This window comes from Colobus angolensis, unplaced genomic scaffold (assembly GCF_000951035.1).
Source record: "Colobus angolensis palliatus isolate OR3802 unplaced genomic scaffold, Cang.pa_1.0 Scaffold86, whole genome shotgun sequence".
Classification (NCBI taxonomy): domain Eukaryota; kingdom Metazoa; phylum Chordata; class Mammalia; order Primates; family Cercopithecidae; genus Colobus; species Colobus angolensis.
In genome coordinates this window covers 8,170,922-8,195,927 of record NW_012122487.1, presented here as the reverse complement: position 1 = coordinate 8,195,927, position 25,006 = coordinate 8,170,922, and the positions used below count along the sequence as shown (strand labels likewise).

Here is a 25,006-nt window from a genome sequence, read left to right as displayed (position 1 = left end):
GAAAAATGTCTGGGTTGACATAAAAATAGAAGATAATCCTTTAGTAGGGTACACTTATACTAACTATCACCGTTCCCAATCTTCAACAATTAAGGAATGATATTCAACAGTCAAAGCACTGAAGATGACCAGTGAGAGGCATGAAAACAGGCTCTCTGCCCTCACACATGAAAGTCTGAAAAGACAATGGGTCAGCCCTAATGAATGTGGGAAGAGGTAATTAGGCACTTCTAATTGATTACATGTACCAAACTTTACAATTTTGTAAGTTATAATTTATTCTATAAAATGATCTTATTTCCAGTATTTCATTTCACACTCACAACAGCTCCACGAAGTAAGAGGGCTAGGTATGAGTGTTCTAATTTTACAGACAGAAACTCAATTAAAGAGATTCAATGACTGGCCTACAGATGTCCCAGTGCCATTGATGATATGCCATTCTGAGGTAATCTAGGACTCTCTAAATTTCTCTTCCTCTTCTAAGTAATGTTCTGGGTAGTATGTGTTCTTGTTGCATATTCATCTTTTCCCAGTGTTACAGACGCCAGGTCAGCTCCTGTCTTCTTGAACAGTAGGCTGGGGCAGAGCCGCTGCTGTGGTTTCTGCAGATCCTTTACTGTGCGGAGCTGCAGCCTTCACAGCCTATATGGCCATTGTTCCTGGTCTTGCCAAAGTGATATAGGGATCTCTTTCCACCAGCGTTTCTAGCTCTCAGTTGTGGTCTACTCATGACGCCTAACTCTGTCCAACTTTACAGCTTAGTTTCTGAGAAAAATTGGGATGCCTGAATTTCTTAGGATTCAGATAAAGGACATTTGAGAACCAGCAACTGGCATCAACAGTGTTCCGCTCCTCTGCGGAGATGCCAAAACCTGAACACCTCAGTTCCAACAACTTTCACTCAGGGTGAATATCTTGCTTCCCTCGCAGTGGGAGGTGACTTCTGCACATCTCTTTACTAGAGAATGGGAATCCCATTGTTCCAAAAAGCTAAGCAATCAGTTGGTTGAGGGCTTATGGAGATTAGCGGTTAGACAGATTAATCAAAACGGGAAGCCAATATGATTAAGAAGATGAAGAGTTTGGTAGGAAGAATTCAGAATTAAATTTCTGGTCAGAATGAAATGTTTGGAATTCAGTGTCAGAATTCAATGTCTGGAAGCCAAGAGAGGACAAGGTGTGTCACAATCTAGGTTACCCTAAAGGGACCCTAGGACAAGGACGGTAATTTATTTGTGAAGTGATTCCAGGAGGCAGGAGAGAGGGAGCAGGAGAGAAAGGGAAAGAGAAAAAGGCAACAAAGGGTGTTTTACTGCTATGGGGAATTGGGGCTCAATCCTGCTGGGTATCTTGAGGAACCACATACATGCAATTCAAATTGTGCTCCTGATGGACAGGAAGGTGGAGCATTTATCTTATCTACTAGCTCCCAAGGTTACGGGCTGTCCCCAGAGTGCTCTCTGCTGAGCCTGGACATGGGCTGCATGAAAGCCCTGAGGCAGAAAAGTAGAGTGAGGCACCGCGGACACCTGAGGTGGGACACTGACGTGGCACATTCTACCACGATCAGGACCAGAATCAGAGATGGGCTGAGGGGCTCTGACCTGCAGGACCCAAAGCATCCTCTACAGTAGCTAAAAGGAATAGCAAAGAAATGGTGTTACATGCTCTCAAAGAGTCCAGGAAGGTTAGAAGAGCCATTAGATTTGGCAGGAAAGCCAAGAGTAACTTTTAAGGGAGCATCTTTAATAAAGTGGAGATTGGGCCATGCACAGTGGCTCATGCCTGTAATCCCAGCACTTTGGGAGGCTGAGGTAGGCCGATCACAAGGTCAGGAGATCGAGACCATACTGGCCAACATGATGAAACCCCCGTCTCTACTAAAAATACAAAATTTAGCCAGCATAGTGGCAGGCACCTGTAGTCCCAGCTACTCAGGAGGCTGAGGCAGGAGAATGGTGCGAACCTGGGAGGCAGAGCTTGCAGCGAGCCAAGATGGCGCCACTGCACTCCCGGGCAACAGAGAGTGAGACTCCGTCTCAAAAAAAAAAGAAAAAGAAAAAGAAAGAAAGAAGTAATAAAGTGGAGATTGGAGAAAGTGGGCAGAAATGGAAGAAGCAAGCACAAACTACTCTTCCAAAAAGTTCCAAAAAATTCAGTGAAATGAATGGGGGACTAGCTTGTCTTTGTATTTTTACAATTAGGATATCTGTTTGTAATAATAACAATAACACTTAGGAGCACTTACCATGTAGTAGTCTTTCAAGCATGTTTACATATTTTATTTAATCCTTGTAACAATCCTAGTAAGAGGATACGACTATTATCCTCATTTACAGAGAGGTTAACAGAAAGATTGAGAGAGGTTAAACAACATGTTAAAGATCACACTGTTGGTAAGTGGCTGAAATGAGTCAATCTGACTCCAGCATTTGCTCTCTTAACCACAATCCTTATCCCTCTGTCTTGTTAACAGAAGAAATGAAAAGGGAGAGATTGAAGATACTGGAGGAAAAAATAATGGAGCAGTTTCTGGGAGAAGGAAAGAGGTGATACGCCCAAGGACACACATGGAAGAGAAAGAGAGTACATTACTTCCTATCCACAGGAGAAAAGGAAAGAGGAAGCATAGAAAAGGGAGGGTTTCTGAAGCAAGTTTGAAGGAGATTTGATGATTCTGTAGATGTAGCTATTCCAGTGAGTTTAGTAACAACAGCATGGCCTTTGGATTCAAATGGGGTTGAGTGGGTGCCTAGTGTAAGCTGTTTTACCTCTCTGGTCTGTTTTCCTCAGTGAGGATGATAACATGTATTTTCCACAATTTTGGTGAGATTTAATGAAATAATACATATGAAAGAATCTAATATAGTGTCTGTCCTATAGTATGCACTTAATAAATGCCAGGTTTTACCCCTCTCCAGTGGATGCCCCGGGGCCCTCACCCTGTCAGCTTTCACCTCCCTATCTCTTAAAATGAGATCATCAAAAAGGAGGTACTGTAATACTGTGACAGCCTTCATATTTTCATATTTATAAATCAAGGCTATACCAATCCAACATATTAGCTATGTATGAAATATATAAGAAATAAGAGAATAGAAATTTTTTGGTGAATATTTTTAGGCAGACTGATGTATGAGATGCAACCCTCCAAAAATCTATCATCGGTATTTCCCATAATACTTGTTAAGGACCTTATCAGTGGCTCACAGGGACCAGCAGGATATGTGGCAGATAAGGAAGGGACTTGTTTGAGGCCCTCCTTTCTGCAGAGTGGAGGAGATCTGAGGGGTTGGGGTGCTTTCAGGAAGTTATTCACTCACTGATAAAAACCCAGACTATAACATGCCTCTTACTGCTGCACTATTGAATAAAGAGGTGAAGTCATCAAGGAGGTTCCAAGAACCAGATGCTTTTTTACTCCTAGCTCTAGAGAAGAGTCCCCTAAAACTCTGTTCAGTTCTGTAGACTGCGTACAGTTCTGTACAGCTGTCAATTGTAAAAGAAATGGCTGGGGCTATAGAAATAGAATTGATGAATACTTTGTACCCTATGATCAAACTCTGAGCAGTTACAGAGAGAGTGATATGGTTTGACTGTGTCCCCACCCGAATCTCATCTTGATTGTAGTTCCCACAATCTCCATGTGTCGTGGGAGGGATGAGGTAGAGATGATTGAATCGTGGGAGCAGTTTCCCCCATCCTGTTCTCATGATAGTGAGTTAGTTCTTACAAGATCTGATGGTTTTATAAGGGGCTTTCCACTTTACTGGGCACTTGTTTTTCTCTCTCCTGCTGCCATGTGAAGAAAGACGTGTTTGCTTCCTCTTCCGCCATGATTGTAAGTTTCCTGAGGCCTCCCAGTCCCTACAGAGCTGTGAGTAAATTAAACCTCTTTTATTTATAAGTTACTCAGTCTTGGGTATGTCCTTATAGCAGTGTGAGAACAGACTAATACAGAGAGATACTGAGAAAGTTTACAATTAATAATATTGCTCAAAATTTTAGAAAATGATCATTTTGATGTGAGGTGGGAGGGGGTGTTGACCCATATGGAACATAGTAGAGAACTGGTGGACAAAAAAGTACCAAGATAATGAAATAAATGGGTTGATTTATTTCCCTCAGCCACACTTAGTTACAAGTTTCAGCAAATCTGTTGTAAGGACTGTCTGCAGTTAATGTTACTAGACTTTAGTTCAATCTATATATTAATTGCACTTTGGTAGGTGTGCAGTCATGTTTGTGTATGTGCATGTATTTATATGTTTAGCAGACTGTTCATTCCATGCCGTGTGTTCACTCATTCATATTCTTTACAAGTATGTTTAGAAGAAAATTAAAGGGCTGACTGTTAAGGAGAGGTTACCTTAACTAACATTTGCACTAAAGGTTCCTCATGCCTGAGTGGCAGGGGCAAGCTGTGATAGGAGCTAGCGAAGACTTGCTTCTTTGGGAGACATATACCACATCTGTACCCAGTATTGTAGATTTCACAGAATTGTACAGAAATCTGAAAGGAACTCTTTTCAGGTAGCTTACTTGCTCAGCATTGGTTTTTCATCATTAACTGGGGTGACCTCTACTGAAATGGTTTTAAGTATCTTATGTTTCCCATCTGACAACTGGATTGTAAAATCATCAGCAAGGCTCTCTGAGTCATCATGCACGTATGTCAATCTCATTCCTGGAAGAAGGAAAAAAGTAAGTAAATCTTCCTTGTGATTAAACCATCATGACATATGTCACAGATAATGTCTTAATTTTCAAGGCAGGGGTATTAGCAAGAGTTCACTTATCAGTGCAGTAGAGTGAAATTAAACTTGTTTTATGAAGTAAAAGAGTGCCTTCTTAACCTGTTAAAGACTCTTTATTTAAATAATTTAGTATTTGATTAAGGGTGTTATTTAAAATCAGTTAGGAAAGAATATATTTTTAAATAACTATATAAACAAACGTACAGGGTATTTAAATAAAACTGAGAAAGTTAATTACTTGGGGAAAATTATAGAGTTATATCTGCACCTCGAGCCAATCATCAAAATGAATTTTCAATACATCAAAACTTAAATATTAAAAATGTAACTATTTTTTTAAAGCCTACCTAACATTTAAACGGAAATTCAAGAGACTCAGAACAGCCAAAATAGCCTCGGAAAAGAATAAAATCGGAAGCCTGACATTTCACATTTTCAAAACTTACTTCAAAGCTACTGAAATACTAGGAGATGTGCACCCAGATTTATATAAAATGTTTACTGAAATACAACTTTTAATACCAAGAAAGGGAAAACTATCTGGATATTTTAAAATGGGAGATAGTTGTATAAAATTGTAGCACAGGAGCCAGTACAGTGGTGAGCGCCTATAGTCCTAACAACTTGTGGGGACTCAAGTGGGAGGATCGCTTGAGGCCAGGAGTTCGAGGCCAGTTTGGATGACATAATGAGATCTTGCCTTTAAAATAATTTTTTTTGAAACACTAGCCAGGTGATGCCTGTAGTCATAGCTGCTCAAGAGGCTCAGGCAGGGAGGAATGCTTGATCCCAGGAATTTGAGGCTGCAGTGAGCTATAATCACCCCACTTCACTCAAGCCTGGGTGACAAAGTCATCTCTTTTAAAAAATTACAGCATAGTAAGTCTATATGATGATTTTATAATGTAATTATCAAAAGCTACATTTTCAATAATAATAATAATTTTTTTGTGACAGAGTAAGACTCTGGAGTGCAGTGACATGATCTTGGCTTACTGCAACATCCACCTCCTGGGTTCAAGCGATTCTCATGCCTCAGCCTCCCAAGTAGCTGGGGTTACAGACAGGTATGACCAAGCCTGGCTAATTTTTGTATTTTTAGTAGAGACTGGGTTTTGCCATGTTGGTCAGGCTGGTCTCGAACTCCTGACCTCAAATGATCCACCCATCTTGGCCTCCCAAAGTGCTGGGATTACAGGTGTGTGCCACCGTGCCTGGCCTCGATATTTTAAAAGTAAGAAGAGGCCAGGTGTGGTGACCCACTCCTGTAATCCCAGCACTTTGGAAGGCCAATGCAGGAAAATCACTTGAGCCCAGGAGTTCGAGACCAGCCTGGACAACACAGGGAGACCCTGTCTCTACAAAAAATGTTTTTAATCAGCCAGTGGTATGTGTGGTGACTTGTGCCTGTAGTCCCAGCTAGTTGGGAGGCTGAGGCAGGAGGATCACTTGAGCCCTGGAAGTCGAGGCTGGAGTGAACTGTTATTGCACAACCACAATCCAGCCTAAGTGATAGTACAAGACCCTGTCTCCAAAAAAAAAAAAAAAAGTAAGATGAAAAACAGATTATATAATATGGGAAGAGTTTTATAAATGTTATATATTTGTCTTGGGGGATGTTTATGAGAATATGCTAAAGTTTTTTTTTAAATGTAGCCATAAATGAACCACAGATAAAATAGAGGTAAAAATCTAATTTCTGAGAAAGTAACCAAAATATTAACCCAAATACAATTTTTATGTAGGAAATTTTTATTTTTTCTTCAATATGACTGTGTCCAAACTGTACACAATGATCATATAATTCTTACTTAACTGGATAATAACCAACAAATCTTTTTTTAAAAAATTGACTTTCTTGAGAGTAAAATTTGTATTATTATTTTTTCCTTGGTCAAATTTGAAAAAAAAAATGTAAACAATGTATTCTATTATTTGTAGCATGTGGTTATTCATTTGGTAATATCATCATTTATGCCCTAGAATGTATCTCTTTGCAATTGATAAAAGCTGAGAAATACATAAATGCACTTTTTAAATTTAAACCTGAGATGATGCTTTGCAACAATTACAAAAAAACCTTTGGGGCAGAAAGCTTACACACTAGTTGGGGAAACAAATAACTGAAAGACAGTTGGAAAAACGTTAAGCAAGTGCTAACATGAAGCAAGCACAGAGAAGGAATGGTTTGGAGGCCTTAGGTGGGGCTCAAGTGGAGGTTAACAGAAAGGTGTGTTCTGAAGGCACAGCCTTGGCTAGCCTGTCAAAGGAGCGGGAAGGACCTTACAGGCTGGAGAAAGAAAACGCCTAAGGAAGGAGAATGGGAGGAAGCAGTAATTCAGGAACTGCACACTTTTCTCAAATTTTTAAAAGTATTTTCATACGTGAAAAATGGGATGATTGATTATTTTTTAAAAGAGTAATTAAAAAATAATTCAGGCTGCTATGCATTGTGCCATTTCTCTAAAGAGCAAATTATCCCCTCAGAGAATAATAAGCATTATTATATGTGGTTCTATATTTGTTTCAACTGTGGAAATTTTGGCAGACCAATCTCTTAAAATGTAGTTTCATGATCTCAATAGTTTTAAAAAGGATTTTTTTATTATAGCATTAAATGTTTGAGTGAAAATATAAAAAAACACAAATATCATATTTAATGGTAGCCTAAAAGTGAAAGAAAGCATGTTGTTGCCTTTTCAATTACCTATTACCTCTACCTAGGGCTTCCTGTCTTACATTAATCCAGGCCTAGAGACAGCCCTTGAGGGACAAATGAATAAAGCAGGTAAATGCTATTTCTTCACCCCCTATTTCTGTGATTTATTATTAACTTTTCTAGGTTAAATAATTTTTAAATTTTTATTTTTTTAATTGGCAAATAAACATTGTATATATTTATGATATATAACTGGGTGTTTTTGATGCATATGTATACATTGTGAAATGGGTTTATTTGGGGTTTGTTTGTTTGTTTGTTTTTTGACAGAGTCTCACTCTGTTGCCCAGGCTGGAAGTCTGGAGTGCAGCGGCACGATCTCGGCTCACTGCAACTTCTGCCTCCCAAGCTCAAGCGATTCTCGTGCCTCAGCCTCCTGAGGTGCTGGGATTACAGAAGTGCACCATCACACTCAGCTAATTTTTGTATTTTTAGTAGAGACAGGGTTTCACCATGTTGACTAGGCTGGTGTCAAATTCCTGACCTCAAGTGATCCGCCTGTCTTGGTCTCCCAAAGTGTTGGGATTACAGGCATGAGCCACCAGGCCCGGTCACATTGTGGAATGGTTAAATAAAGCTAATTAACATATGCATTACTTCTCATACTCATTTTTTTGATTGGTGAGAACTCTTAATATCTACTGTCTTAGGAATTTTCAAGTATGCAATATATTGTTAACTATAGTCACTATGCTGTACAATAAATCTCTTGAACTTACTCCTCCTGTCTAACCGAAATTTCATATCCTTTAACCAACATCTCCCCAATCCCCCACCCTCAGCCTCTAGTAACCAACATTCTACTTTCTGCTTATATCAATTTGACCTTTTTAGATTTCACATATAAGTATTGGTTAAATTATTCAATCAACAATGACAAATGCATGGAAGTGGAACACGCTATACCAGTCTTGAGGAGTTCCATGGAAAAGCTGTGAACAGGTGCATGTTTCTGGTCAGGGTTGGCTGGCTGCTCATTCTCAGGGAAGTCTTTGCTAAACCCCCTATTGATGAGGAGGCCATGGCGTGGCTTTTGAGAGATGCTGAACAGCAGGGGATCCTGGGGAATGTCCAGGTCCACAGCGCTGATGATGGAAGAGTCCAGCTCTTTCATCTGACCCTCACACACCTGAGCAAGAGCACATCAGAAAAGTCAACAACGCGTGAAAGACAACTTGTCTTTCTTTGGAAAACTGCTGAAAAGAAATCATTTGAATATATCCTACTTCAAATTTTATATGAGATTTGTATTGGATGAGTCCTAAAAAGAAATTGCTGGTTTAATAGGAATGTAAAAGAAACAACAGATCTATTAATGTCCCTTACATTTTTTTCTGAAGATTTCAAAGCACTTTGTTCATTTCCATGAAGGACAAAGGGCATATAATTTTTAAAGTATGTATTGTTCATAAGTCAAAGGTTGGGGAAAAAAGCAACCAAGACGCTGTTTGCTTTCAAGAAGTCATGGAAAAGTTCAGTCGTAAAGCTGAATCTAGTACCTTCACCTTCATAAACCAATCCTCGTGGATCTCCTTGCTTCTACAAGTCTTATGTTTCCATCTGCTTTAGAAGTGACACAAATATCTGCTACATACACTAAGCATATTTGGTGGTTTTAATTTTTGTTATTGTAGTAAAAACTTCTGTATTTCCATTGAAATCAACAACAATGCCAAAGGATGCTACTGGACGCATAATTATGTATATTTTCATTCTGGGTCCCTCATCTCCCTCCAATTCTCATACTTCCAAATTTCCTGAACTACTCTCCCCATTCCCTCTCACACCCACTTCAGGTTTCATAATCCTTTAAGCACAAAGACAACTGAATGTTTATCATTTCATGTAGTATCTAGTCAGTTAGAACTTGACAATATGTTACTTAGCTGATTCAATCTTTTTTTCTCATAGTGAGGATTGAGAAAAAAAGAAGTATTTCTGTTTCCTATTTTGAAATAGGAATATTTCAACAACCCAATTTCTCAACAACCTAAGTCAGGTAAGACTGCAAAGGTCCATCAATAACTGTAACTCAAGGAAGAAAATGTCTAGTGCTGTTAGATATTCATAAACAAGAATTACAAAAGGGCAGAGACCAGGATGTTTTCGTAAATGAGAAGGCAATTAAGCCTTGAAGGACATGTATGGTTCGGATTTGTGAAAACTCCTTTCCTCTCCTTTCCTTTCCTTCCTTCATTCCTTGCTTCCTCTCTCTCTCTTTCCCTCCCTCCTTCCCTTCCTTTTTCTTTTCCTTTCTCTTTCTCTCTTTCTCCCTTTTCCTTTTTCCCTTCCTCCCTTCCCTTTCCTTTTCCTTCCTTCCTTCCTTCCATCTATCCATCCTTCCTCATGGTCATCTCTGTTGCCCAGGCTAGAGTACAGTGGCTCAATCAAGCTCATTGCAGATCCACCCACCTGGGCTTAAGCAATACTCCCACCTCAGCCCCCCAAGTATCTAGGACCATAGCCATGTGCCACCAGCCTGGCTAATTTTTAAAATTTATTTTTATTATTTGTAGAGACAGGGTTTTGCCACATTGCCCAGGCTGGTCTTGAACTCCTGGGCTCAAAGGATCCTCTTGCTTCAGCCTCCCAAATTGCTGGGATTACAGGTGTGAGCCACTGTGCTGGCCTAAAGCTCTTTTCATTTCACCCTCTCTTATTGACTTTGAAGGGCACCCTCCTGCACCACGTTTTATTGAACATGTGTTAACAAAAAATCACTTGCCATATATGATACTTGCGCTAAAAGGATGCTGATTTTCTTTTATCTAGCCCTACTTATTAAAGATTAAAGTGGCATCATAGTTCAACTTAAAATGGTATACTTATGAAACCATTTTAAATAGGACCTTGCCTTTTTCTCCAAGAACTTTAATACAGCAACTTAAAATATGTTATAATATCCTTCTTCATAGAGCTTGACTAAAACGTGAGGTTGTTTCTTGCAGATTGAATAGATTATTGAGATTAGGACAACAAAAATTTTAGATCAATATACATAAAATGCCAAACGTTATTAGTAGACAGGTTTGGAATGGGTTATAATAACTTAAACTAAAACCTCAAATCTTCTTGCAGCATAACTTGATGGAAGCCCAACTATCTACAAAATAAATGCATTTTCTCACAAGAAAGCAAAATATGGTTATCTAAAAAAAAATTATGTGAAGCTTAAAGTCTGCTTGCCCATAACACACAGGACTTCATATTTTTCACTCTCCCATAGTCTCTCTAGGGAATGCAGGTAAAACCATGACTAGTTCCAGAGAAGAGCAACGGACAACTTCCCAGTGGTCTTGTTACTTCAGAAGCCCCAACCCTAGGCAGATACAAAACAATGGAGGTAGGTATAGACGGAATCAGGTGTTGATTTTTCTTCTCTCTCGTAATTACTGAAAGGCTCTCCAGAGACAGAGAAACCCATGTGCCAACAAAAGAGGAAAGGCAGGAAGATTAATAATTTTCAAATGATAGCATTACATGACATAGCCTTCCCCACTCCTCACCAATTCAATGTGTTAATGCACTTGGAGCAATGCAAATGGACTAATTGAAAATAAAAATCAAAATGATAAAGAGAAATGGAACATTTGGATATGTTTCTTACAGTAATATTCTGCACTACAAAGTCAGGAGCTTCATCATTTGTGGGGTTGATAATAATAGAAAACGGTATCTCCAAGGAGTGTTGCTTCCCATCTGTGGCGTACACCGTGAACTGGTCGACAGTTGGTTCTATCCTCAGATGCCTGGACTGCACATAGTTAATGCGAAAAGCGTTCATGTCTTTCCACTGAAATGAATCTAGAGCACACCAAGATGGAACAGATGAATAAGAAAAACATTTTTTCCAGTTATTGGTCCTTAATCCTTAACCCACTAACAGTCAATTTCTCAGTAATGCAAATAAGAGATCATAGCAGTTGACCTACGTATCTGCTATCAAGGGCTGCTACAACAGCCAACCATCAACATAAAGGCAGATATCCATAGATCATAAAGAAGAATAAAATTTTCATGGGGAACAGAAGAGTAATAATTTTTAACCAGTAATGCACAGGGACTTCAAGACTACTTCAGATACTGAGAATAAATGTCGGAGACCTACCCTTGATTAAATGACTACTTTTGCATAAATGGTTCTCTGTCATACTTGAGTATAAAAAGAGACCACCTCCATTACGTAAAGGCAAAACAAGAGTCAATCAATCATATGCGTACTTCAAGATGTACATATCAAGCAAGGGGTTGGATTGAGTGGAATTAGCTAACCCGCTGTTTTAGTACTTTGACATGGGCTTAAATCCAAAGAGAAAAATGCTCTAAGATGTGCATTAAGTCACAAGAGAAACTGGGTAACATTGAATGCAATTAATCCTAAATTCAGTCTCTTTCACGTTTAAAATGGACATTCTTCCAAAGGGGTTTGGAGAATAATTTATATGTCTTTGGAAGATTTTGTTTTTGCTTTCTGTTTTTGTTTTGGTTGGTTTGTTTTTGCCTGAAATACAAGAGCTATTTAAGTATCTGGGACACATTTTAGTTTTAAAATTAATGTCATCTGCTTCAACATTTTAGGCTTTCTCTCTGTTACACCCATAGTATATTTCCTCATCCTTTCCAGCAATATCTATTCAAAGTGCTAAAAGATTTTGAGAATGAGACTTTGTGAGCTACCACTAGATTCACTCTCTCATGGTATCCCGTGTTGCTGTGAGGGCCTTTTAAACCATTCTCTCTTCAATGTTCATTCTTGTATTTTTCATAAGTAAAATTCCACTTATTTTGAAGTAAATTTGCATGCATGGGGAAAGTCAGACTAAAAATTAAAATGACAAATAGTAAGATTCAAAAGTATCAGCTATAATAGTAATAATAATTCATTGAATACATATGGTGCTTTAAACTTTTTGTTTTGTTTTGTTTTTTGAGATGGAGCTTCGCTCTTGCTATCCAGACTGGAGTGCAATGGTGCAATCTCAGCTTACTGCAACCTCTGCCTCCTGGTTTCAAGCAATTCTCCTGCCTCAGCCTCCCAAATAGCTGGGATTACAGGCATGTGCCACCACACCCGGCTAATTTTTTATATTTAGTAGAGATGGGGTTTCACCATGTTGGTCAGGTTGGACTCGAACTCCTGACCTCAGGTGATCTGCCCATCTTGGCCTCCCAAAGTGCTAGGATTACAGGCGTGAGCCACCATGCCTGGTGCTTTAAACATTTTGAAAGTCATTACCCAGTTATTAAGCATGACCTGGCCAATCACATCCATAAATATAGGGAAGGGAGTCATTGCTGGTCATGAAGCTACTACTTACCTATACTTATGCCAATATTGCTTTTTTCAAAACCCACAGAAGGGAGTATATTTTCGAGGTAGCCAAACTGGGGAGGAGAAACCAAAACAAATTCCAAGTCATCTGATGCAGTGTCAGGGTCAGTGGCAGACAAATGGTTAACGGTAAGGGCTGTTGAGCAGCCCTCATCTACAACAAACATGGGACCTGCATACAAATAAAAACACAATTACAACTTAGCATGAAAACCTTTAAACAGACTAGGTAGGACAAAATGCAGTGACGGAAATTCTAATTCAGAGAAGCCTCCCATGTGCAAAAACATTTCCATGGGAGATGTTCGTTTTCTTTGGCATAATTCTCTTTAAAGTGAAAATCTTGAGTGGTAATGAGTCAATTTACTTTGACTTATGGAATTATATATTTTTTTTGTACAGGCAAGCCAGACAATAATGGAAAGACAGCAGAAATACTAACTGCTCCAGCATAGCCCTTTAGTCATTCTCAAGGAACTCTGATTTCCCTTGTGTCTCTATGGAAGTGACAAATGAAAGTACAAATTGCCAAACTGTTTTAATGTTAAGCCACTAAACGTAGTTTATGTACTCTTCAAGATCAATTGGTACCTCTGTTTGTCAGAGCGTTAATTGCCTGAGAGCTATTATGAATTGCTCATAACGAAGATGTTTTTCATGCCTTGATGCTTAATTATTCTGCTGGGATAAAGCTTTCTTTCCAGAACACTGCTTGGGAGATAGTCTGCAAATTACAATAACATTCATACATATGCTTATATTTCTTTCTGAGAGACAGAACATATACATAATGCCTATGAAGAGATGACTTTCTAAAAAGCAAATAAGGTTAAATGTATATAAACGGTCTCTCTGGTATACTCATCCTGTTCTAATAGAAATTGTTATGGATAAAATAAATTACTCTCTCTTCAGCAGGCAAATTATATTTTCCCATGTGAAATAAAATCAGAATATTTGAGGATTGCAATATTGTCCTTGTCCCAACACACACACACACACACAGACACACACACACACACTTCCCAATACACATATTCTCTCTCCAAACAGAAATATTTAAATTTTTAAACATGTAAATTCTTTTGCCATATAATCTTAACAGATTTGGGTTTTCCACAAATTTGTATTGAGGCAATTATTGAAGCACAATTCCGTATGGTGGTTTTCTTTTTAGACTATAAGTGAAATATATTATTTCACTAAACCACAAGTAAGACACTAGGTCAGACAATAGTACTGGAACAGAAAAACACATTATCACCTATTGCAATGGAAGGTGGCTGGTTGTCTACTGGGTATACCGTTATGTTGAGATCATATACTGGAAAGGACATATGAAGAGGAATGGATGGATTGGGTCCATTGTAGCAACAGCCATTCACAAAAGGGCCAGCGTCTCCATCTGAAACCACCAATGTAATGGTGTCAGAACAAGGCATCATGCCAATCTCGCCACCTGGAAGACACAACTATAGCTGAAACCTTACTTTTTAAAAATATAGAATACCAAGACGAAATCTACTCACACCTCTTCTACAAGCATTGAAATGGCAAGGAAAAAATATTATGTGGATAAAATAAATGTAAAGCCCAACTTTATCACTATGAAATTAAATATATCATGAAAATAATGCAAAATTATAGCCCATCTGTTGCCTCTGGTGAACTCCCTACCAGTCATCTATCATGATAAGGAGGGACAAAACTGGGCTAACAAGGGTCTGACAGTTCATGAATGAACAAGGGCACGAAGATTCACTGGTGAAGGTTTCATTCTTCCCTTATAATCATTTCATGTTATGGCCAACCTCAGGGAGAGGGAGAAGGCATCCTTGTCCCTTTGGTAATTGTGTTTCCATTTGCATTAACCACCTTAAATGAACAACCATCAACCACAGAGCACTTATGAGAAAAGAGGATGTTGGATAGGTGAAACACAAAAGTAAGCCACATTTTTGCCATTTCTTTCAATATTCTTCTTCTTATATATTAGCCAGGATGTTTTTAAAAATAGCAACAGTCTGTGGAAAAGAAGAGACATTTATTTTCGTTTTCTTCTTTTCACTCTTTAGGTCTTACATCTGTGGGATTCAAAATGTCCCCAGTTTAGACAGTGAGAGGAAGAAGGAAGAAAATGTCAGGATTACATAGTTTATCAGCAACAGGGCAATCTGCTCTTGGGTTATTCACTAAGGGCATGGAGTAAGAGTGCTTGCTATCCAGGACACAGAAAAGTTTTGCACAGGTGCTGTTGGCAATTCTCATGCATCACCATGAAAATCTCAAGAAGGGAGTGATATGGTTTGGTTGTGCCCCTGCTCAAATCTCATCTTGAATTGTAACTCCCACAATTCCCACATTTCGTGGGAGGAATCCAGTAGGAGGTGATTGAATTATGGGGGCAGATCTTTCCTGCACTTTTCTCATGATAGTGAATGAGTCTCATGAGATCTGATGATTTTAAAAATGAGAGTTTCCCTGCATAAGCTCTTTGCCTGCTGCCATCCATGTAAGATGTGACTTGCTCCTCCTTGCCTTCTGCCATGACAGTGAGGCCTTCCCAGCCACATGGAACTGTAAGCTCATTAAACCCCTTTCTTTGTAAATTGTCCAGTCTCGGGTATGTCTTTATCAGCAGCCTGAAAATGGACTAATACAGGGAGGAATTAATGCTTGGAATTTTGATGAACCTAGGGTACAAAAGATCAGGGACATCCTCTCTTTTCACCAGACACTGGTCAAATCTGTAGAGTTCTGTGGTTGCCATTATTTCCCCTGTTTAAAAATGACAACGAAAATCTAGAGATGATATTATTGAGCAACCAAGTGCTCAAAGGATGAGAAAACTGGGCTTAAAAGGAAAAACAGAATTGAAGTTGAGAGAATTAAAAAGAAACAATCAGCTGTCAATGTGAGAAAGAGTCAAAAATAAGAGACCTCTCACCTATTCATATATCTAAAATGCAAATTGGCTTAAAAATTTGTTCATTAGTAATTCACTGAATAAATATTTATTCAATACCTACTATGTGATAATTAGTGCTTCCAGCACAACAGCAGAAAAAAGGGCACACGTTTTGGAACTGTCAAAAGACATTTCAAAAGAATGTCAAATGTCAAAAGACCCACTATACATCAGGCACTGATACAGTCTAATGGTAGAGAAGGAAATGCAGTGTGGTTAGAATAGCACAGATGTATGTATGTATTATGTAGAACCACATGAAATTGCTACTATTAAACCATTTTTTAACTGTTAAATGGTAATTTTATGTATTCCAGCCTGATTGGGTACAAGGTGCTGAGGGTGAAAGAAGATGAGAGTTTTAGCTGACAATGGCATAGCGGCAGGGTGTACGTGCCAAGGAAAGTCAACAAAGTTTCCAGATGCCTTTGCTGGCTTTGTGCTGAGCACTAAAGAATGAGTAAGAGTTTGCCAAGCAGATAAGGTAGAACACTGGGGGATAGGACAGAAGATCTGCAGGGAGAAGCAATGGGGGAGAGAAATTAAAAGTCACTCTAGAAAGGGAAGACAGCTTTAAAAAAAGAGAAGGCAAACAGCAAATTGAGTAACCATAATTTCTCTGTAATGGAAGCATAGGATATATTTGCAGAAATAGCTGCGAAAGCAGGCCAAATATTAAGCCACTAAATAGGTAGTGAACTTCTATGTACTGCAACATAGGTAGTGAAATTCTTTACCTTGAAATGGAATATAGCCTAAGGACATGATTTGTACTTACAAATGTTAATCATAGTGTTATTAAAAAAAAAATCTGAGAGAAGACAGGGTCTCACTCTGTTGCCCAGGTTGGAGTGCAATGGCATGATCATGGCTTACTCTAGCTTCCATCTCCTGGGCTCAAGTGATCCTCCTGCCTCAGTCTCCAAGTAGCTGGGACCAGATAATGTTAATTGGGAGAATAGCAAATTAATAATAGACTTTTATATAGTAAGATGTTATTCTCTTACTAAAACATATTTATAACTTTCTAACACTTAATATATATTTTAATAAACATTTTTAGGTGATAATCTAAATGATAAAAGTAATCTGCAAAACTGCATGTACAACATGATTGCAACTATGTTAACATTATGGTCAGAAAAAAGAGAATAAAATACTATAATACTGAAATATAAACAGTGACTCTTTTAGATATATAATAAGGTGATTTTTCAAAACTTTATTGTACTTTTCCATTCTTTCCAAGTTTTCTGCAATGAGCATGTATTATTTTTATACTTATAGAAAGCAAATAAAGTAATGCTAATAAAATATTCTTTGGTGACCTCTAAATCAACATGTAGAAACACGAGAAGGGCCAGAAAACTCACTGAAACCTCAGATCCTGCAATACTGTGGTTCTTTATCCTGATCCCAGCACAGGACTGAGGAACTACCAGTTGAGTAAGTGAATAATCATTACAAGAAAACGTTAACATTCAAATACCAAAATTCCCTTTGAATCGAGTATTCCTTCTAACTTAGTAACATCGCCAAAAGCCATCTATTTGAAATAATTTGCCCCAAAGTCCTACTGGGTTTATTTTTTAAAAAAAATTAGTCAACAGTCCTGTTTATGGCTGTTACACTAGAGGAGATTTAGAAATCTGTATACCTGTTGTTTAGCACTTAGAGGCACTGGAAAAGAAGACAGATTCTTCTTACCCCTAATTTACCTGTGCTGCACGAGCCTACCAGAGATGTTAAATAATTAAGCAATAAATAACAATCATTGGACTTTGGATCCCTTTTCTGCCAGTCTATTTCAGATCCATTGGGGAAATAAAAAACAAGTACCTCGTTGTGAACTTCTGAGGGACATCAAACATATGAACTATGCTCCTCAAGACAAGGAAATCACCCACGAAATCTTTCCTAAGACTAAACACAGATAAGAGGATAGAAAGATACCATTTAAAGAAAAAAGATGTCTGGTGAAGTGATTAAAATGTCCCTTATTAACTAATTGGTCACAAGACATCTGGTGTTCCAATAAATCATTATTTTCCAAAGTATATAGGACAAATATTATTTCAAAATGTTTTCTCCTATCTCTGAATTAATCCTTCGCTATCTGCATTCCTCCTCCTTGAATTTCTTTCATGCCTCACTGCTTGAATTTCTTCAAATAAGAAAATGATTTGAATTCTGAAAGTTCTTGTTTCCTATACCACTCACCTGGCCTTACATACTTGATCACACTTTCTGCATTGGAACTTGCAGTTTAAAGAGGCAGATGGATGAGTAGACAGGAAATTGCACTAGAGTACAGCAAAAGCCAGCAGATGAACTATGCAGCATTGTTACCAAGGAAGTGTCCCCAACCCAGACCTCAGAAGATGTGCAAGGGGAGATGATGTGATGATGTGCGGTGTGTCAGTGTCAGTCACACTGTCATCTTTGCATGCAAATGGGTTTTGTCTGTCCATTTAAGTTCAAAGTCTTTCATAGCAGGGTCTAGGTCATATTCCTGTGTACCCCACAGTGCTCAGTGCTATAACCTGAAGATATCAGATGTTGAATTAATATTTTTTAGTAGAACAAATGCCACCTGAGTGACAACATAAAGCCATGCTGAAAATGTAAGTGCAGTGCTAATAAACGAACATTTTCTGTACATCTAACCTGTGTTCATGCTGTCATTTGCTGTGGGCAAGTTACATACAGGGTAAGACATTATCGTTGCTTTTCAGGAACTAGCTAGTTGGTGATAAGTAAGCTTTGAAAATTAATAATATAAATACTTTAGGAGCTTAATTCAGGCATTTCTGTCATGATTTATAGATCCACAAACTATGATGGTCAAACTGACCAAAAAGGCTAAGGAGAATCACAGGGTGAATGGAAGGTCTGTGTGGTAGTGTCAGGAACAAAGCAGCAAGTAACATGTGCCCTTTCTCCACTCTTTGAAATTCATTATAATGAAATTCATTACAATAACACAATCAGAAATACTCCCATATATGGTGATCATGCTGGAAAAACAGAGGCCAGGCTGAAGCTGCTTCTTGTTTTTAACGGAAGCAAACATTATGACTGTTTGATTATGGGATCCCACACTGAAGAGTAGAGACTCTTCATGTTGCTTGCATTCCCTCACTGGTCACTATGCTGCTGCTTACCAGTGTGTTTGTATGTTACGGCCTCTGAGATAACATCTCCCTGAGAGAACTGATCCACTGTGACTCCAGCTTTCCTCACCACCCCATGCTGAGGTTCTCGAGCAATCACAAACATCAACTTCAAGTTATCACTGTCCACATCAGTAGCAAAAATGTATTCAGAGGTGATGACCACCTCTCCTCCCTCTGAGCAATTCATGACAGGCGTGAGGTCAGCCTTTAGGACTGGTGGCTCATCATTGACAGGGAATACCTATAGGCAATGGAAAAAAAGTATGTTTTCAGAAAAAGAAAGAAACGACAAATTCTTCGACAGGTAATCCATTGCTCATAGTCAGAATGACAGGCATTTTCGATCTTACAGACACATGAAACAACAGCCGTGGAATTTGGCCAAGCAATCTGTATCTTTTAACTTTTCCCATGTAAACCATCTTGCAAGGAATGCTCATGTGAGAGACAGTTTAGGTAGGAACAGGAGAATATTGTTATGGTTCAGGACTCAAAACTCTCATTTGTTTCTAGACAGACAAAATACAAATGTAATATAAGGCATTTTTCACCAAAGCCCCTATCCTTTTTCAGTAAATTCACACATATTCCAGAAGAATTCTGGTCTTTGTGGTCTGAGGCATTTTCATTTACTGCACCAAAGTTATTTTTGTTTCAGATTACTTGGTGATTACAAAGCTTTCCTCCACCCTCAACTTCCTGCCACCCAGGAAGTTTCTCTGAACTTATAATAAGCAGCAGCTGCATTTCAAATAGTTTGAGTTAAATATGAAACTCCGTAACTATTCAATCAAGGCCAGTTTTCGACTTGACAAAATGTTTTTCTCTCACTTTCACGAAAATAAAACTCCAAGTAAAAAGGAAAGAAAAGCAACATGGGATCACACTGGCACTCTAAATTTAAAAAGATCGTGTAGAAATCTGGAAAAGCGTATCTTCTAAAAGGGAGTGAGGACAATCACCTTCTTAGTTCACAGCCATAACTTGGTGTGTGCTGCAAGGCTGCCACATCTGCCCTGCAAATCCTCTCAACCCTACACCTTCTTTCCCAATGCTCAGCCAAAGCGATCTTTTCTAACATGTGGATTTTAAGTCACTGCCTTGCAGAGACCTTCAGGGGCTTCTCATTGATTCTGCTAGGATTTCTCCAGCCTTATCCCATGCTATGGGGTGCCTTTGCCACTCCACTCTAGTTTTACCCCAACACACATTCCCCACCATCACAGGGTCTCTGTATCATCTCTCTCCCCACTGCCCATCTCTCTTCCCCCTGGCTATTCTTTCCCCAACTCTTTGCTTGGTTAACTCCTCCATCAGGTTACATGGGGATTCCTCAGGAAATCCTTCCTTGACTATTCAGCTAATTTAGGGGCTTCTATTACTTACTGTCTTTTAGCATCCTATTTATGTATAGAACCATCTAAATTTTAATCACTCAATTATTTCAGTGATAATCTGTTTAATGCCTGTCTTCATCCCTGGCCTGTGACCTCTAGGAGAGCAGTGACTTTGTTTGTCTTGCTCATCATCATATTCTAAACATCTAGCCGCAGGCTTGGCAAAGAGAAGCACTTATTAAATATTTGCTGAATAAATGAATGAGTGAATGCAACTATGCATATATGTCCTGATTACCCTGTTATTTAAACAGGCTAACAACTCTAAAACAAATACACATAAAATTGTTCGGATACTTCCTTTAATGGATAGAGGAATGGATAACGAAAGCTCCAGGCTAGTTATTTAATTAAAGATTTTAAAAGCCTACAATATTCTCTACTTTTCTATTGGCTTATTAAGGAAAAGCATCTTTGTTCAACTCCCCTGAGTGAATTCATTTAAGACCTTCTCCAGTATTGTTCTTGACTCTGAGGAATATCACCAACAAATTCAATGATGACCATCTTGCAGCAGTTCACAAAAGAGCCTCAGCTTTCAAATGAAAATGAAGTCCAAAGGCAATAGAATTAAGAATATTCCTTCTGGATTAAAAAAAATCACAAACACTTGTCCAAAAATTGGCTGTGCCTCTGTTTGGCTTTTAAAGACCATCCTCTTGTGTTTAAAAAGAAACAATAAACAGATTGCTTCCCCAAAATGCACTGCCTATTGTCATGGATGGAAGATAGGGTTGGGGTTTTTTTCCCACAAATTTGCTTTTCAGACAAAAAAAAGTAACTCAGAAACTCTTTGTCTCTCTGTAAGTCTGCCAACAAAGAAAACTGTCCTTTTGGAAGCTGCAATAACATACTGCTCTTTGTTCAGACCCCAAAGGCCATGATGAGGACTAAGTGGGAAAAGGAAAGGAAGAGATTGCCTTGTTCCTGTCACAGAGAGGTGCACAGGAACTGCTGGCCAGTATGATCATCATATCACCTAGTGATGTAGAAGGGTGGCAGGGTGAGGAGGAAAGAACACTGACCTAGGAAACAAGGAGTGGAGATGCCAGCCCAAGCCTACACTGTCTAGTCAATGATTTGGGGCAAGTCATTGAACCTTCTTGGACCTAAATATCCTTAGCTATAAAATGGGGATAACTCCTTCACTGCTTCTTAAAATTATAGATGTATGTGAACACTCTTTATTAGTCACTAACTAAAATACCTTACAAAGACATTATTATTACCAATATAATAATGATTTCATATCACAAAGATCTGAAAAATTCCAACAGAAATAAATAATCTAGTACAATGAAAGTTATTAGTGGCTCTTCAGGGAACATGGTATATTTTTCTTCATACCTTCTTTTGTCACCAAATATAAATACCTGCAAACCCTCTGAGTTATGCTCTTGGACTTGCATGCCACTCAGCAAAGACATTCAAGGGGTTCCTGTAAGTCCCTCGGCCATGCACTCAAAAATTTTTTTTTTTTTTTTTTGAGTCAGAGCCTCACTCTGTTGCCCAGGCTGGAGTGCAGTGGCGCGATCTCGGTTCACTGCAACCTCTACCTCCCAGGTTCAAGCAATTCTCCTGTCTCAGCCTCCCAAGTAGCTGGGACTACAGGAGCAAGCCACCGTGCCAAGATAATTTTTGTATTTTTAATAGAGACAGGGTTTTGCCATATTGGGCAGGGTGGTCTTGAACTCCTGACCTCAAGTGATCAGCCTGCCTTGGCCTCCCAAAGTGCTGGGATTACAGGTGTGAGCCACCTTGCCCGGTCTGCACTCAAATTTTATGTGCAGATTTTTTTTCATTTGTCAAGAGGGGGAAATATGATCTCAAACACTCATGCTAGGACTATATGGCATAGGAACTCACAAAGAAGCACCACACACACGCATACATGGCTTTTTCTATAAACAGGAAAACCCCAGTGTTACTAGCCTAACCTGCCCCACTGCTAAATAAGTATTTCTGAGTTTTATAGTTCAAAGATATTAGAAATAATTTATACATAGAATAACTTACTTTTTAAATTAAATATCTATGTTTGAAGGCAGAGTAATTCTGTCTTTAAATAGATTAGACAGAGATAATAATATAGTATGGCTACTTCACCATTATAACGTTGGTTTCTATTGGCAGGCCTGAGACATACAAGGATCGAAGCAGGTATTCTCTCACTTTGGAGGCTGTGGGTTTCAAGTTCTGTCAGGACATGAGAGTTTTCCAACAAGATGCCCTGTGTCTATACGACTGCTATGATTTTAATGTGTCCCCAAAAAAGCATGCATTGAAAACTTGCAATAGTGTTGGGAGGTGGGAGGTTTATAGGTCATGAGGGTGGAGCCCTCATGAATGGATTAATGCTGATCATAAAAGGCTCATAGTTCAGTGTCTGGCTCCCTCTTGCTCTTTTTTTGCCCTTCCATCACAGGTTGATACAGCAAGAAGGCCCTCACTGGAAGCAGCTACCCAATCTTAGACTTCCCAGCCCCCAGAGTGATAAGCCAAATTTCTGTTCATTATAAATTGCCCAGTCTGTAGTATTGTGTTATAGCAGCACAAAACAGACTAAGACAATAACTCAAGGAGGAAACTTTCTACCCACCTTAACATGTAGAACAAATTCTGCTGAATTTGTGCCATCGGTGACCTCCAAGAGTATGTCATCCTGAAGAACCTCAGATCCATCATGTTGATACCTGTGGGGATAATATTTGTCACTAATCTCTTAGGAACAGTGTGAGAGTAAATTGAGATGCATGACACATGAGCTCTTCCAAGGCTTTGGCCATGTGTTCACTAAACAAATAAATAGCAGCAACAACAACAAAAACCCAACGTAATCCTGAAGTCACATATTTAACTACTCATATATTCTTGAATGTAAAATTGCTCCACTCTGGAAAAAATGTGTTATATGCATTTCTAATTTGTCCTCAAATTAAAAAGCAGCCCTTCAAATGCCACTGTGACAACAGGAACCATTTGGTATAGGTCTGTCCACTTGCAGAATACAATGACTAGGGCCAGGAGAACCCTCAGACTGAGCAGTAGATGAGGAAAAGTGGGACACTGCTGATTTGATTTTTCTCTCCCCTTTTCTACTTCTAAGGCTAATCCTTCCACCTGTGCTCTGGATCTATTCAGCTTTTCTCTAAAACCTTGATCAATGAATTATGTATTACCTCTTTCCTGTCATTTTTCCTCTTGTAGTGACTAGCTATCTTCCTCTCAATCTATATAGATTTTTAAATCTCTCTTAGACTTAAAAAATACCTTTCCTTTGTCTAGCCTTGGTCCTATCTTCCATTAATTCTCAGTCACATTTCTTGAAGGCATTGTCTAATTCTAGGCTCTCCACATACTCTCCAGCCCATTGCAGTGATGCTTGGAAAGTTCTAAGGAGCTGCTGAAGTGAACTGAGCCAAATTTTAAACATACCAATGAGTACTAGGAATGGGAAATAAAAGTTGTATTAAAAATAATATAATAGATTGAACATATATAATCTTTAACTATGGGGAAAAAATCAGAGCTGAAAGATATTTGGGTAGCAACTCAGGTTGGGGATGCCCTTCCTATGATGGGGAAGGCCCACATCCTCCCCACCCTCCATGTTCCTCTTATGCACTACCCGCTATGCTTTATTTTGCCATGCTCCCTGCAATTTCCATCAAAACTATGTTGGTGAGTGATAATGGCTAATTCTATTTTACTATGGTAAAATGCCTAAAAGATCAAATGGCCCTAAGAGTACACATTCAAAGGATGACTGGAGTCAAGCAGATATTCTTTCAAAATCTGACCCCTCCATATAGTAGCTGAATGAACTTGGGCAAATTCCTCAACCTCTTTGTGCTTAGTTCTTCAATTAAAATATGAGAATGGATACCTTGTCAGACTGGATTACTATGAAGATTAAATTAAAAAAAAAAACATAATTGTAAGCCTCTGACAGTAAGCTTGAACAGATAGTTCTAGCAAATATTGGAACTGTTTTTCCTATCCATCATTCACCCCCTAGCAAGAATGACCTAAACAGGGCTCTCTGTCTAACAGATAGCTGAGAGCTGAAATCTCAAAAAAAAATTTTTTTTTAACAAGAATAGGAGTGCAAGTGAAACGATCAAGATATCGTGGACTGTAAATCAATGATGGAACTGAATTGTCAGTATTAAACTGGTCTTCTTGTGCACAAACCTTAGTTTCTGGTCAACTTTCTAGTCAAATGCAGAGCTAAGCATTTGATGTACAATATCTCCTATCATACTTTATCTAAAGGGCTAATGCTCCCATTTACAGCTTGAATTTACAAGTGAGAAGTTAGTGTGTGGGCCTACCCAACCATTGCTTTTGAATAGCTTGTATTGTTTTCCAGAGAAGTTGTTTGACTAGATTTTGTAGAAAAGTTTCGTACAGAACTGTATTAGGTAGAGGAAACGAAAGACCTTAAGATGAGGGCAGCTTCTCTAGGACCATGAGGCCAAGGATTGTGCCATCCCTGTTGGAGACTCAAGTATTCATTACTCAGCTCACCCTGCTTGTTTGCCTGCAGATCCCTGCCCTAGTAGAATGGAATAAGGTTACATTAAGGACATTGATCAACAGAGTTCTATCCCAGAGTTTCCGGGTTATGAAATTTGTTTCTCCGGGAGACAAG

The 25,006-nt window shown here is 38.7% G+C and overlaps 1 protein-coding gene across 1 annotated transcript in view; it reads right to left on the bottom strand.

Annotated features, from left to right (window-relative positions):
• The window catches only part of FREM1 (FRAS1 related extracellular matrix 1), a 168,759-nt gene that overhangs the window by 58,813 nt on the left and 84,940 nt on the right, over positions 1 to 25,006 (bottom strand). Inside the window, exons 16-22 of the mRNA XM_011930392.1 lie at positions 22,952 to 23,045; positions 18,944 to 19,196; positions 14,076 to 14,270; positions 12,798 to 12,983; positions 11,087 to 11,283; positions 8,386 to 8,608; positions 4,546 to 4,690 (exon numbers count right to left, since the gene is read on the bottom strand). Coding sequence (XP_011785782.1) covers positions 4,546 to 4,690; positions 8,386 to 8,608; positions 11,087 to 11,283; positions 12,798 to 12,983; positions 14,076 to 14,270; positions 18,944 to 19,196; positions 22,952 to 23,045 — 1,293 coding nt within the window. The remainder of the gene's footprint in view (positions 1 to 4,545; positions 4,691 to 8,385; positions 8,609 to 11,086; positions 11,284 to 12,797; positions 12,984 to 14,075; positions 14,271 to 18,943; positions 19,197 to 22,951; positions 23,046 to 25,006) is intronic.